The 16,253-nt window shown below is 38.9% G+C and overlaps 1 protein-coding gene across 1 annotated transcript; it reads left to right on the top strand.

Annotated features, from left to right (window-relative positions):
- The first annotated feature begins 14,013 nt into the window (after positions 1-14,013).
- LOC142150475 (olfactory receptor 10A7-like) lies at positions 14,014-14,952 on the top strand. Its single transcript, XM_075205670.1, has one exon. The coding sequence runs from the start codon at positions 14,014-14,016 to the stop codon at positions 14,950-14,952; it is 939 nt and encodes a 312-aa protein (XP_075061771.1).
- Positions 14,953-16,253: the final 1,301 nt, after the last annotated feature.

Below are 16,253 nucleotides of genomic sequence, written 5' to 3'. Positions count from 1 at the left end.
ATATAGGGTAATTAATATGTTGCAACTCAATATATAGTGTTTTCCATAATGATCCCTTTATGAAATATGAAGGCAGTCCGAGTAATCAGTGTAATATGCTTATTGAGTATAAGCAGGCTGAAAAGGAATCTGTTGCTGGTGAATTAGATATTCACTAAATATAGTTTATATAGCGCTGCAATTGTTCGTGTGAATTTTGGTATTATCTACATATTACTAAAGACACTATGTAAAGAATGGGAAGAACATTTGATAGATTTCCTTATAACATTGCTTCTGTAATGTCAGTTGCGACGGAAATATATCCTGCAAATTATCTGGAGCGTGTAATAGATTTTATAATAGGACAGGCAAAGTTTGAATGAAAATCTATGGTCTTGGATTGGTGTGTCCCAGTAATTAACACTAGCATGTGGTTTAGAATAAAACCCAGGATGTCACTTCTGAAATTAATCAGAGGACAAATATAACAGGGACTGCTGCACTTAGGTTTATAAGGCAAATAGGTTATGAAAAAAGTGTATTCCACTAATAATTTCAAGGATAATTCCTTATTAATATTCCCAACCAAATATAAGTTTATTAATTTAGTTCATTAGTTAATTTCAGCGCTTGTTATACATCCTACATATTACGATGCATAAACATTTGCCTTTCCTTATCTGTGCACAATATACACAAAAATTGTATTGTGAATTGTATATCTCTTGCATAAGGTATTAATAAACCTTAATGCAATTAATTTTAACGCATATATGTATTGTCCATATAGCGATACATAAGTATGTTCTTTCTTTTATTTGCACACAATAAAAGTAAAGATTATATTATAAATTGTATATTTCCATCGTAGTGTGTTAGTAAACCACAGCACAGTCACTCCAACAGCCTGGCACTACGCTCAGCATTTAGTGTAGACAGATAATCAGACCTAACTTGAGTTTTCATGATAAAATGTATAACAAGAAAATAACATAATAACCAGGTGTTAGCTATTGATTTAGCTTAGGAAGAGGTAAGTTATTTAGATTATTTTTACAATTATTTAAAACAAGTCCATGTGTATTTTGCATGAATATCTGTAAAAATAAATAATAATACTACTAATAATAATAATAATAATTAATAAAAAAAAAATTCAACCTGCAATAACCATTTTTATTTTATTTTGGGACCACTGTAAAATGAATGTATATTTTTTTCATTTATGGGCATCATATAGGGAACAACAGGAAATATTTTGGTTTTAAAAAGCACACCTTTCCTTAATTCTATGGTTAGGTACACACTATATATATAAATTAAATAAAACACACAATATAAACCCCAACATTTATTCTGTGACTTTGAACATTTATAGAGCTGCCAAATATTTTTGTGTAAAGTTTTCTGTGATTTGTTACGGGTGTGCACCGGCCACTTCTAGTGTTTTGTGTTTTGGGTTCTGATTAGATTGAGGTTTTGGGTTCTGATTTGTTTTGCCAAAACACCCGACGAAAGGTTTTGGTTCTGATTTAGGGTTTTGGGTTCTGATTTATTTTTAAAAAAGCATAAAAAGTGCTAAAATCCATTTTTATTTTTTTTTCACTCCTACGCTATTATTAACCTCAATAACATTCAATAACAATCATTTCCACTAATTTCCAGTCTATTCTGAACACCTCACAATATTATTTTTAGGCCAAAAGGTTGCACCGAGGTAGCTGGATGTCTAAGCTAAGCGCCACAAGTGGGCGGCACAAACACGTGGCCCATCATAGGTGGCTGTGTAGGCTTGAATGGCCTTTTGCTGCTCCTCCATCCTCTGCAGCATATAGAGGGTGGAGTTCAAGCGCGTCACTACCTCTTGTTTTAGTTGATGGCAGGGCAGGTTCATGCTTTTTTGATGTAGCAGGAACAGTGAACGTAGTTTAATATCTGATACTAATATTTCTGGACTGCCTAGTAAATTGGAATCTCGACGGGATTTGGTACTGGGGACACAATCCCTCCATCAACTGTCTAAATTCCACTGCACAGATGGCGGACACCGTTCGCACGTCTAACACCAATATAGCTGTGCCGGTGACATGTCCTGCAGGACTATCTCTGATGGAGATAGAACTAGGCCCCAAAGAGCACATAATGCCCAAAAAAGAGTTGCAAGATGGAATTGTCCTTGGGTCCTCCCACCCACCCTGATGTTGTTGATATAGGACATGCGCACTTTAACAAACCAATCATTTCAGCGAAAGGGCCTACCAAACTGTGGCTGAAATGATTGGTTTGTTTGGACCCCCCCCCCCAAAACGAGCTGGCAAAGAAAAAAAAGAGGGGCAAGATGGAATTGTCCTTGGGACCTCCAACCCACCCTTATGTTGTTGAAATAGGACATGCACGCTTTAACAAACCAATCATTTCAGCGACAGGGACACCTAAATCCCTTGGTCCTGTTGGGTCCCCACACCAAAAAAGCTATTCATCTCTCCCTGTACAGACTAAACAGGCTCTACTGAGGCAAGTTGTTGTCCTCATCCTCAGATTCCTCGCCCCCTTCAGTGTGTACTTCCTCATCCTCACACATTATCAATTCGTCCCCGCTGGACTCCACAATCAAAGGTCCCTCTATAGTCTCTGGAGGCCAGTGCTGGTCTTGATTTAAGAATTGATAATTCATTTCTATGAACATCATTTTTTCAACAATCTGCGGAAGCAACCTCCTTCGCCGCTCACTGACCAGGTTCCCTGCTGCACTAAAAACTCTTTCCGAGTACACACTGGAGGGGGGACAACTCAGGTAAAATAGAGCCAGTTTGTACAGTGGCTTTTTTTCCTGCCAGTAAGAATATGGACTGTCTGACATGTCTACTTGGATGGTGAGTGTCAGCAAAGTAATCCTCCACAATTTTTTCAATTGTGACAGCATCCAATGTAGCGAGAGTAGACATGTCTGCAATGGTTGGCAGGTCCTTCAGTCAGGACCAGATGTTGTCTGCATCCCCGCCAGCGGGTCGTTTCGGAAATCTCAGCTGTTTCCTCGCAGCCACAGGTGTGGAAGAAAATGAAGGAGGAGCTGTTGGCATGTATCGGTCCTCTTCAGAGTACAATCTCCTGACCAGCAGGTCTTTGCATTGCTGTAGACTTTTGTCTGCCGGAAACAGAGACACAACATACGCTTTTAACCGAGGATCGAGCACGGTGGCCAGAATGTATTCCTCTGACTTTAAAAGAGTGACCACCATCTTCATCCATAAGAGCTACATGCTTTGTTGAATCGCAATGCTTTAACAGCTCCTCCCTCACTTTCTCCAGCTGCTTCTGCAACAGCCTGATCAGGGGAATCACCTGACTCAAGCTGGCAGTGTCGGAACTGACTTCTCGTGTGGCAAGTTCAAACGGCTGGAGAACCTTGCACAACACGGAAATCAGTCTCCAGTGCGCTTGACTCAGGCGCATCCCCACTCCTTTGCCTATGTCGTAGGTGGCTGTGTAGGCTTGATTGGTCTTTTGCTGCTCCTCCATCCTCTGCAGCATATAGAGGGTGGAGTTCCAGCGCGTCACAACCTCTTGTTTGAGGTGATGGCAGGGCAGGTTGAGGCTTTTTGATGTTGCTCGAGTCTGCGGAAGGCAGTGGCAGAATGCCGAAAGTGTCCAACAATTTTGCGGGCCACCGCAAGCATCTCCTGCACACCCCTGTCACTCTTCAGGTAATGCTGCACCACCAAATTTATTGTGTGGGCAAAACATGGGACGTGCTGGAAATTGCCCATATGTAATGCCCGCACAATGTTACTGGCATTGTCTGACACCACGAATCCCCATGAGAGTCTAAGTGAGGTAAGCCACTGTGAGATTATTTCCCTCAGTTTCTCTAAGAGGTTGTGAGCGTTGTGCCTCTTATTAAAACCGGTGATACACAACGTTGCCTGCCTTGGAACGAGATGCTGCTACTGATGCAGCTGCTGCTGTTGCTGTGGAAGGCGATGCATCTACCCAGTGGGCTGTCACAGTCATATAGTCCTTAGTTTGCCCTGATCCACTTGTCCACATGTCCGTGGTTAAGTGGACAGTGGGTACAACCGCATTTTTCATAGCACTGAGGACACTTTTTCATACTTCTCTGTACATCCCGGGTATCGCCTGCCTAGTGAAGTGGAATCTCGACGGGATTTGGTACCGGGGACACAATACCTCCATCAACCGTCTAAATCCCACTCCACTGATGGCGGACACCGGACGCATGTCTAACACCAACATAGCTGTTACAGCCGCAGTTATCCGCTTTGCAATAGGGTGACTACTGTCGTACTTTGTGCTCATGGCAAACGACTGTTAGACGGTCAACTGTTTTGTGAAAGACGTAGCGTTCTTATGACTTCCCCTCTGGGAAGATGACCTACTACCAGCAGCAACAGCAGCAGCGACAGTAGTAGGCGCATTTCATCGTCTATGTCATGACTAGTGGCAGCAGCTTCAGCATTAGGAGGAAGTGGGTCTTGATCTTTCTCTACTTTATCCTCCAAATTTTTGTACTTCATTATAGTTTAATCTCTGGTACTAATATTTCTGAACTGCAGGAACAGTGAACGTATTTATATATTGCAGTACTAATATTTCTTGACTGCAGGAACAGTGAACGTATTTATATATTGCAGTATTAATATTTCTTGACTGCAGGAACAGTATACGTATTTATCTATTGCAGTACTAATATTTTTGACTGCAGGAACAGTAAACGTAGTGTAATATTGCAGTACTAATATTTCTTGACTGCAGGAACAGTGAACGTATTTATATATTGCAGTACTAATATTTCTTGACTGCAGGAACAGTGAACGTATTTATATATTGCAGTATTAATATTTCTTGACTGCAGGAACAGTATACGTATTTATCTATTGCAGTACTAATATTTCTTGACTGCAGGGACAGTGAACGTATTTTTATATATTGCAGTAGTAATATTTCTTGACTGCAGGAACAGTGAACGTATTTATATATTGCAGTACTAATATTTTTGACTGCAGGAACAGTAAACGTAGTGTAATATTGCAGTACTAATATTTCTTGACTGCAGGAACAGTGAACGTATTTATATATTGCAGTACTAATATTTTGGAGTGCAGGAACAGTAAACGTAGTGTAATATTGCAGTACTAATATTTCTTGACTGCAGGAACAGTGAACGTATTTATATATTGCAGTACTAATATTTTTGATTGCAGGAACAGTAAAAATATTTATATATTGCAGTACTAATATTTTTGACTGCAGGAACAGTAAACGTAGTGTAATATTGCAGTACTAATATTTCTTGACTGCAGGAATAGTGAATGTATTTATATATTGCAGTACTAATATTTTGGAGTGCAGGAACAGTAAACGTAGTGTAATATTGCAGTACTAATATTTCTTGACTGCAGGAACAGTGAACGTATTTATATATTGCAGTACTAATATTTCTGGACTGCAGGAACAGTGAACATATTTATATATTGCAGTAGAACATTTTTAATACTTTTTTTATAATTTTTTAATATTTTTTTTAAATAATTTTTGTATAATTTTTTTATAATTTTTATTTATTTTTTTTATAATTTTTTAATAAATTTGTAATAACAATGGACTTAGCAGGACAGAGCACAGGACACAGCACCACTTTACTCAGCAGGTCAGAGCACAGGACACAGCCCCACTGGACTCAGCAGGACAGAGCACTGGACAAAGCACCACTGGACTTAGCAGGACAGAGCACTGGACAAAGCACCACTGGACTGATCAGCAGGACAGGGCACACCACAAAGTAACCACTGGATTAGGAGGACAGAGTGACAGGACACAGACAGGACACAGGAGCACCACTACTACAACCTTCCCTGATCTGAGCCCAAATGAAAATGGCGGCCGCAAGCGGGGAATTTATGACATCCGAGTCTCGCGAGATCCAGCGCGAGACTTGGACGTCAGAGCATCTGTTTCATTTTTTTTGCCACTGGAAATACCCGAACAGTGCTCGGATCCCGTCGGATCCGCACTGTTCGGGTGGGCTCGGATTAGCGCAATCCGAGCCCGCTCATCTCTAACTCAAACCCGTCTGTCTCTTTATATGATTGCAGACAGACTTGATGATGTTTAGCTCAGGGCTCTGTGGGGCCATATCATCACTTCCAGGACTCCTTGTTTTTCTTTGCGTTGAAGATAGGTCTTAATAACATTGGCTGTATGTTTGGTGTCCTTGTCCTGCTGCAGAATAAACTTGAAGCCAATCAGATGTTTCCTTGATGGTAGTGCATGATGGATAAGTGCTTGCCTGCATTTCTCAGCATTGAGGACACAATTAATCCTGACCAAATCTCCAACTCCATTTGATGAAATGCAGCCACAAACTTGCAAGGAACCTCCACCAATCTTCACAGATAACTACAGACACTCATTAATGTACCACTCTGTTATATTTTCTGGCTGACATCATTCCATAGCAGGAACCTATTGGCCATCAACAAAATGATGTAATGAGAGAAGTCAAAAATCAATTGGTTTTCAGCTTATTATGGATTTATGGTACTTACATTTTATCTGGAAAGTTAAGGAGCAGATTACAGAATAATTAAAGGAGACTGAGACTAAATTACTCAAATAGTCAGCAAAGTTAAAATCTAAAAATAAAAACAATTATAAAATGAAAATTACAAGGAGAGGATTTTCTGAGTCTAGCATTGGTGAGAGGTTTAATAAGTCCTAGTGTAATCAGACAGAAAAAAAAACAATTAAATAAGAAGAGCTCAACTCACCTTCTCCCATTTTAACTGAAAGTGATCTTTTCCCATATTAAGCTAATCAGACTTTTGCAAGCAGAACCCCTAATATGTTGCCTTAATAAGGATACTATTTTGCTCATCTCTAGGTGCCACAAAGAGATTTGTGGTGGCACTTGCCTTTGCCAATCTATTTGTGAGTTGAAGAGAAATGTTTCCGTGTGCCTAATATACACAATTTCCATGCTGTTAAATAGCTGTGGTAAATGGATGATTTATTTATGGTTTAGAAATGTTGTTTATGCAATCTTGACATCAATTTCTAAATAGCAACTCTGTTCATAGCAGCAGTAGGAGTCAATGGCAAAAATAACAGGTATACATGGATGACACAGAAAGCAATGGATGCAGTGAATGGTTATTGGCAATCTTAGTTCATAGAAGCAGCAGGTTCATGATAGCAATAATAACATACAGGTACGATGGTAAATGCAGATTCCTAGACACAAGGGGTGAACTGCAGCACAGGGTTGCAGGATTTGCCAGGTTTGGCTCTGAGGCTGGAGGTGCAGGGTCCCAGGCACAACTGATGAACTGGTTTAGCCACTGGAGCAGGTAAGACTGGTGTCCGCTGGAGAATCAGGCAAAAATGAAGGTCAGAAAAGCCAGGGGTCAGAGCCGGAAAATCCACAAATGTACCAGGGAATAGGCAGGAGCAAGGTCAAAACAATGTGGAATCTGGGTCACAAGAGGAGTTGCAGAAAGTAGAAACAAGCAGGAGTCAATTACGAGGAAGTCAGTGACGATCAGACCACAGGAGTACACTGAGTAACCAGCAGCAGCAAAGACAAACAAACTGTTACAGATTGCTTGAAAAGGCAGTCTCTTAAAGGCCAAAACCAGGTAAGTATGATACAGCTCATTTAATTAGGGCTTAAAACCTAACAGGCAAGGACAACTGTCCAAGTACAACAGCATCGCCTCTGGTAGCACAGAGGTACTACAGGCCTAATACAGAATGCGTCCTAACAGAGGGAAGACTCTGTTTTGGGCATGTTAAGCTTTAGGCAGCGTTGGGACGGCCATGTGGAGATAGCCGAGAGACAGTTGGTTAAAGAAAATGTATAAGGTGAGGCTGAATAAAAGCAGTATGTGGTCAGATAATAGGATGGCCAAAATGGAGAAACTATAGATAAATCAGAAGCAGGAGAAGATAAGGTCAAGGGAGTGTTCATCATGGTGGCCGAGAGGTCCACTGGCAGAAGCTAAAGGAGGAAGTACATTATTATTATTATTTTGACAGTAGAGACAGTGGAGATGTCAATGGAAATGTGGAAATCACCTAGTATGAGAGTAGGCAGGACACGGGGAAGTTTTGGGGGTGTAAGATTTATTTCTGTTTAAGCATGCTGGTGAGTGCAGTGGGTGCAGGAACTAAAAGACTCATGAGTGCAGTCTAGTGAGGAGGGAAGAAGTGAAGGGAAAAATGAATAGGAGAGGGAGTAATAGGATGCCGGAGAGAGATGAGGAGGTTGGAGAGAAGTGTTTGAAAGTGAGTAGGAGAAAGCGTGAGTGTAAATTGAGTAGGTGCATCATGGAGGAGTATGTGATTTGTGGATGCACTTGGATTAATAGGTAGATCCAATTTGGGAAGGGCTATAGATGAGGTAAAGTGTAGTTTAATGTCCCCTGGTTGGGATTATAGAGTAAGCAGTGCCTGCAGCTTAGACACTTTGGGCTTAGTAGGTCCAGCAGACATGGCTACAGCAATCACAATTAAGCTCGGTGGGCAGCTGAACAGATATTTGAACAGCAATAACAGTGGAGATGGTGACAGTGATGACAGTAGAAGTCAGTGAGAACAAAAGCCAAACAGATATGACAACAACAATGACAGTTCAGCTTTGTGGGCCCAGCATCTGAATAGAGATGGTAGTTTAGTAGATCTTAGAACAGCTGACTGAGCTGATTTGTTGTTTACTTAATATTTATTATGGTGACTTGATGTGATTGTTGATGTCATAGGGGATATTGTGTGATGTCAGGCATCTGTGATGTAGCAATGTTTGAAATATTGTATGTGATGTCATGATTGACATCTTTATGTCATTTGTTATATGAATGATGTAATTTAGCAATCCTTGATAGGACAAGGCCATTTCCTGTGCTTAAGATGTAACCTTAAATTAACTTTTCTGCAATTAATTTCCTGTAAGTAAGAGCATAGAAATATACATTATTATTATTATTATTAATATTTCTTTATAAGGCGCCACAAGGCATCCGCAGCGCCGTACAGAGACAAACAAAATTACAATACAATGGGAGACAGCACAGTACAGTAAACACAGCAACTCAGTAAGCTCAATGCACAGCTAGAGAGGGCGGGGAAGGGGGAGGGAGGACCCGCAAATGACGGGGCCCAAGAAGGAGGGCGCGAAAGACAGGGAGACCCCCAGGGGGGAGGGGGGAGCGAGAGTGGACGTGGGGTGGAGGACCCTCGAGGAGGAGGGCTAAGTAGCTGGAGAGCAGAGTTAGAAGTGGTGGAAACAGGAGGAGAGATGGCCCTGCTCAGAGGAGCGTACAATCTAAGGGGAGGGGTGGACAGACAGAGAGACGCAGGGGAGAGAGGGAGAGTAGGGGGACGGAGGCAGAAGATAAGGTAGGAAGTTAAGTGGGAGACAGAAAGGCTTTAAGAAAAAGGTGGGTTTTTAGGGCCCGTTTGAAACTGGACAGATTAGGGGAAGTTCTGATGGAGGGAGGGAGCTTGTTCCAGTGGAGGGGGGCAGCGCGGGCGAAGTCCTGGATACGCGCGTGGGAGGAGGTTATAAGGGGGGAAGAGAGGCGACGGTCAGAGGCAGAACGGAGAGGCATAGCATAGCATTGTTCTAGGGTAAGCCAATATTTCAGAAACAAATACTTATAAATAAAAATAAATATATAATCTATATTTCATTGAAAGTATTTGCAAATGGAAAATAGCTTATTAAATATTCCCCTGTAAACTCCGGTCATTATATCTTTGTAACACCATGTGTTGTATATTCCCCTCTGCCCTGCATGGTTAATGCTGCTAATTTATATAAATTGTGATACTGTAAAAGGTTTACCTGAGATCAGCATTTACTATAGACAAATATTCAGAGCTGCACTTGCTGAATTTTTATGATAAAATCAATAGGCATAAAATATCTTCATTACCAGGTGAGAGCTGTTCACTTAGCTTTAAAATGTGTGTTATTTAGATTCTTTTTATAATTATATGAAACAAGAAGTGTGTTTTGCAGAAATAACTTTGTTTTACTCATCCTACAATACGCATTTTTTTTTCCATTTTTATGTTGATACCATAATGTAGTGACTTTATCTTTATATTAAAAGGCAACATGCAGGGAAGAACAGGAAACATTTATTCACAATTGCATTTTTCCTTAATCCTTGTGTTGGCTTCATTTACAAATTTAATTAAACTAACAAAATATACACCAAAATTTATTTTTGACTTTGATAGTGCATATATTCATACTCTATGAGCCTGAGTCATTAAGGAGAGCAAAGAATAAAAAATGAGCAACTTTGCACCTGGACAAAACCATGTTGCATTGGAGGGGGAGGTAAGTTTAAAATGTGGGGACAGATTTATATTTGGGATAGGGCAGGTCTTCGATCAACTTTACATTTTAATGTAAAAATACAACTATCAAGTATTTGTGTGCTACTTGAAAAAACAGCCAGTGCTTAACTTATATGCAAAATAACAAGCTAATATCCACCCCTTGCATTGTAACAAGGTTTGTCTCGGAGTTACTCATTATTTTGCCTTACTTTCCTTAATGGTTTTGTGTAAAGTGTTCTGTGTGTATTTGTGTGTGTGATTTACTTGTATTTTATTTTTCATATTTTTTATCCTCATATAAGAAAAAAATATATATTCAGATGACAATTAGGGATGGACGCTCTTTACTTCAGCTCTGTGCACCACCTGCCACATCAAACCTACTAGAATACAATCTCAATTTAGCAGCTAGACTCAGTAATTTCAACGCTTTTGTTTTGTTCCTCTGGTGATGTCCGCGGCCTCTTCGGTTGGCCACAACTTCTATGAAGATAGTGAACAATTTTTCTTACTATGTGTCCAGAGGCAAGTTTGATGCCAAAGCAAAAATACCAGACACATATTTGCACTGAGCTGATGGAAAATCACTAGTGAAGCCAAGTAGCACAAATAAAAAACCCTTCTCTAGCACCAGAAGAGGAAGCAGGCTCAGTGAAGATAAATGCAGAATTGACTGACTTAAGATTTCTACAATGATTAATTCATCTTTCATGTCTCTAACTTCCACTGTCTCACCATATTTAAACTGATCCAATGGCAGCTTTAATGTAGTGGCTGATATAGCTTCTGCCTTATAGTAGCCACTAGTAGCAACAAGTGTTAGTCTACTGCCTCATATATCATGTGATCCCCATATCTAGTAGAGTGTAAGCTCATAAGAGCAGGGCCAAATTTATCTTCTGTTTTATGTCATTGTATGTAATTTATTTGTATCATGTTCACCTCAATATATAGTGTGTAATATTGTGACACTTTAGAAAATAAAATCTAAATAATATATATGTTAAATAAACTTGGGTATCCTCTAAATTAATAACCTTTGTTAGAGCATGTTAATCCATGCTCTAACCATATGGGCATTTTGGCCTCATAAGACCTAGAGTCACTCTCTCCTGCAAGGAAATACCAATGATGATCTACAAAAAAAGTTGGATTACCCATGCAAGAGAAAATAATCAGGGCAGACAAAGTGATCTCAGAGATCTGTCTGTAATATAGAAGCAATATGGTATGTTTAGTCATTACTATGTGACTCTAAGGGGTGTATTTTCTATGTGGTGGATCCATAAAAGCCGCCGATTCCCGGCACTTTTAAGGCATTTTTTAAAACAATATTTTTATTAAAGATAAAGCCCATTGGATTTTGTCTTTAATAAAATTGTCTTGGAATAAAAAGACTTCAAAGTGTAGTTGCAAATGATATAATTGTAATAAGATTTCATATATATTAGGGTAACATCTAGCCTTGGAGGATATAAAAGTATCCTCCTGTTAACAAATTAGTGCACTTTGTGAATGCAAAACTTCAAGCACAGGAACTATAAGGGACGGTCATTGACCGCATCAAAAATTCAACCCGTGATTGGAATAATATGTTATTGTGATGCAAAGTGTATTGGATTCACAAATTAATCAAGGTGTATTCAAAGTGTTTGAATACCAATCATGTTTTGAGAGGGTCGATCACACTCACTGCCAAATACGATACAGATGTTATTATATGTAAGTGATGATCTCCAATGTTCTTAATTGTCTTTAAAATACAATGTGATGGAGTACCAGGCATGTATATTGCATATGATACCCAGTATGTTTTTAGTGACCTTATGTTTGTTCCATGTTGTTTTGATTGTTTCTGCTATTTAATTTTTTTCAGTATTGTTATGTGACTTGTGTTACTTTATCAGTATTTTTATTTGCTGTCAAGCTATTTTTAAATAGATTATTTTGGATATGATCATTTTATTCTAACTACTTACATTATGTCATTATATGATGTGATTATTTTGTTTTGTTTTGTTGTTTTTATTTACAAAGATTTTGGTAGTTTTGTTTCCATTTCTGATGCCACATATTCAAATATTTGTTGATATATTATAGTTCTTTAATTTGACAATACAAAATGAAATTGATGTACCTGTTTTCACAATTTATTATTTATTTTCATGAACAGAATGTTGCAGCTCTGTAGTGTTCCTCCAGCTGCAATTTATTTAATTTTTTTCTGAACTTTATGTTATTATATCATTGACAACCTTAGTCAACACAGTGTCTGTGTAGTGTTGAAAACTAAACCCTGACTGAAGAGGATCCTATCAGTTGTTTATGGAAAGGAAGTATGTGAGGTGGGTATAGACAAGTCTCTCTAGAAGTTTGGAGGGGCATGGGAGCTGAGAGATGGGATGCTAATGTGAGAGAGCGTTTGGGTCAGAATTTTGTATTTCAGAATAGTAGTAGTCACTGCATGCAGTTACCAGTAGAGAGAGAGAGATTACAGATTTTAGATCTTCAGTGCTATAGATTAATGTTTTTTTAAAAATCTATTTGCAAACACATGATTAATTATTTTGATCACAGCTTCATTTACATTTTAGAATCAAGGTATTGTACCCCCCCCAAAAAAAAAATAACAGTGCACTCCAATATTCCAGCATAATGATCAATAATAATCACCTCTAACTCAGCTCTTCAACCTGTCTCTCTTCGCTGGCACATTTCCACCTTCCTTCAAATATGTGCTCATCTCACCAACTCTTAAAAATATCTCGATCCAGCCTCTCTCTCCAACTACCACCTTAAAAACATTGCCAGAATATGCCCTTTTCTTACTCCGCATGCTACCAAAACTCTTATCCATTCTCTCATCATCTCCCGTTTTGACTACTGCAACCTCTTTCTAGCTGGCATTCCTGGTACCCATATATCCACACTTCAATTCATCCTAAATGTTACTGCAAGATTGATCTTTCTCTCTCACCACTCCACATCTGCTGCACCACTTTGCAAACAGTCACTCCTCTTATTTTAGTTGTTCCCCCATCTGCTTACAATGGAAGCTCTATAATGAGCAGGTTCATTTACCCATTGTTTTCATGTCTGCATTTATTTTGTCTGCCTTGTATATCCTTCTTTTATGTATGTCCTTGTTTTATGCATGTCCTTGTTTTATGTATGTCCTTGTTTTATGTATGTCCTTGTTTTATGTATGTCCTGTTTTGTGTACTGTACAGTGCTGCGGATCAGTGTTGCGCCTAAAAAATCTACGACAATAATACAAATAATAATAATATTACTTACTGTTCAAATGTATTATATATAGATGAGCACCTACTTTGTCATTGTAAGGTAGTTTGCCTAATAACAATGCTTTTATGTCACTAATTTACAATAGAATGACAGCAGCACTTATGGGAAAGATGGAAGAGGATTTATTGAAATAAGAGATTGTATGATTTGCCTTCTGATTGGCTGTGTCCCCTTTCCAAAATGATTTATATATGTACGTTGGATACAATATTTCTGCTGGCCTTAGTATATACTGTATTAATGGAAATTCAACTGATTTTATTCTTATATGGTGAGTATATTAAATAGGGAAATATAGTTAATTGGGTTAACACTAAATATTATTAGCATTTATTTTTTTTCTTCTATTTTCAGATAATGCATGAAACAAATGTGACCATCATCACCTTGATCCATCTTCTGGGATTTCAGAGTCCTCAAAGTATAACATATTTCCTCTTCTTTCTTTTCTTTATTATTTACTGTATGACAATATGTGGGAACCTCCTGATCATCACTCTGGTGTCCTACAGCAAGAACCTCCACTCTCCCATGTACATCTTCCTCACACAACTCGCTGTATCAGACATCTTACTGGCAACAGATATTCTTCCTAATATGGTTCATGCTGCTTTGGTAAAAGTCAACAGAATGTCATTTACTGACTGTATCACTCAGTTTTATTTCTTTGATGTCTCAGAAATCTCAGAGTGTCTTCTTCTTACCTTGATGTGCTATGACAGATATTTGGCCATCTGTAAACCACTGCACTACTCTTCTATAGTGAATACTCATGTATGCCTTAAAGTGATTATTGTAACATGGATGTTAAGCATTTCATTAGTATCATTCCAAATTCTAGCAATAACCACATTGCATTTTTGTGGACCAAATATCATTGACCATTTTTTCTGTGATCTTGCTCCACTACTAGAGCTTTCTTGCTCAGATACCACCTTAGTTCAGTTACAAGTTACCTTGTTGAGTGTTTTTATTGGTGTGGTCCCATTCCTGATAATCATTATTTCATATGTTTATATTATAGTTACCATTCTACAGATGTCATCTGTTACTGGGAGACAAAAAGCTTTCTCCACCTGCAGCTCCCACCTAGCTGTGGTGTCTATGTATTATGGAAGCCTAGATTGTGTTTATTTGGTTCCAACCAGAAGACAGTCATGGAACATTAGCAAAGTCTTATCCCTGTTGTACACTGTGGTCACCCCACTGATGAATCCAATTATATACAGTCTGAGAAATAAAGAAATAAAGACAGCAGTTGAACAAATGATTAATGACTTAAAAAAAATCATTTGAAAGCATAAAAAAATAAAATTCGGATTTAAATAAACTCCAATAAGTATTTCATAAGGGGAATGAAATCTTGAAAATAATTTCTAAATAGAACCTTGTTTTAGTCATGCAGAACTATGGGAATTGTTAGGAAAAAAATACACAACCTATAATTTCTCTATGTTTCTGTATATTTGGTAAAACTCTCATTCTACTTTTTATTATTACTAGCTGAAGTACCTGGCGTTGCGTGAGTTTAAATCTTTAAGATTTTAAGTTATCAATGAGTTGGATGTAATGCTCAACATTATAAAAATAATTATCAGCTTAGCAGCTCTTCCAACACACCCATGAGGTAAATGTCATCCAAATCCATCCAGTGGAATGCCCATAACAGGCTCCTGGGGGAAAGGTCTGGCCTGTGCAGAACAACTAGAGGTCCAACCAGGACCTCAACCCCCTACTATGTCTTCTGGGATCCAATGTTACAAGTCTGTGAAGTTATCATCCAAATTCATCCAGTGGAAGGCTCAATACAAACTCCCTGGGTCAAAGTTCTGACCAGCATAAACTAACAGGTAGTCCAACTGGGACCCTACCTCCCCTAAAACCTGGCCAGAATTTAACTGGACCACCTCCCATTGGTTTCATTTCGATCAGTGTAGGGTTGTCTGAATGCATAACTGGACAGACAAACAGGTCAATGATTTGTTTATGTAAGATGTCATCCATATCCATCCAGTGTAAGACTCAGAATAGGCTCACCAGGTCAAAGTTCTGGCCAGAGTACACCAACGGGAGGTCCAACTGGCACCAAAACCCCCTAGTATGTTTTCTGGTATCCAATGTTACCAGTCTGTGAAGTTATCATCCAAATCCATCCTGTGGAAGACTCAATACAAGCTCCCTGGGTCAAAGTTCTGACCAGCGTAAACTAACGGATGGTCCAACTGGGACCCTACCCCCCTAAAACCTGGCCAGAATCCAACTGGACCACATCCAATCGGTTTAATTTCAATCAGTGCAGGGTTGTCTGAATGTATAACTGGACAGACAAACAAACAAACAGGCCATTGAATTTTTTATGTAAGATGTCATCCATATCCATCCAGTGTAAGACTCAGAATTGGCTCACCAGGTCAAAGTTCTGGTTAGCGTACACAAACAGGAGGTCCGACCGGGACCTCAAACCCCTAGTATGGCTTCTGGGATCAAATTTTACCAGGCTGTGAAGTTTTCATCCAAAGCAATCCAGTGGATTGCTTAAAAAAAGCCAAAAAGTGTCAAAATTCTGGCCAGCATACAATAACGGGAGGTACGACTGG

The sequence above is a fragment of the Mixophyes fleayi genome, chromosome 4 (genome assembly GCF_038048845.1).
Source record: "Mixophyes fleayi isolate aMixFle1 chromosome 4, aMixFle1.hap1, whole genome shotgun sequence".
Classification (NCBI taxonomy): Eukaryota; Metazoa; Chordata; class Amphibia; order Anura; family Limnodynastidae; genus Mixophyes; species Mixophyes fleayi.
Note: the sequence above shows the minus strand (reverse complement) of the source record. Positions and strands in the feature narration are given on the sequence as shown.

Excerpts from the sequence above, each read along its gene's own strand:
- LOC142150475 (XM_075205670.1), top strand. The coding sequence starts at position 14,014 with ATGCATGAAACAAATGTGACCATCATCACCTTGATCCATCTTCTGGGA.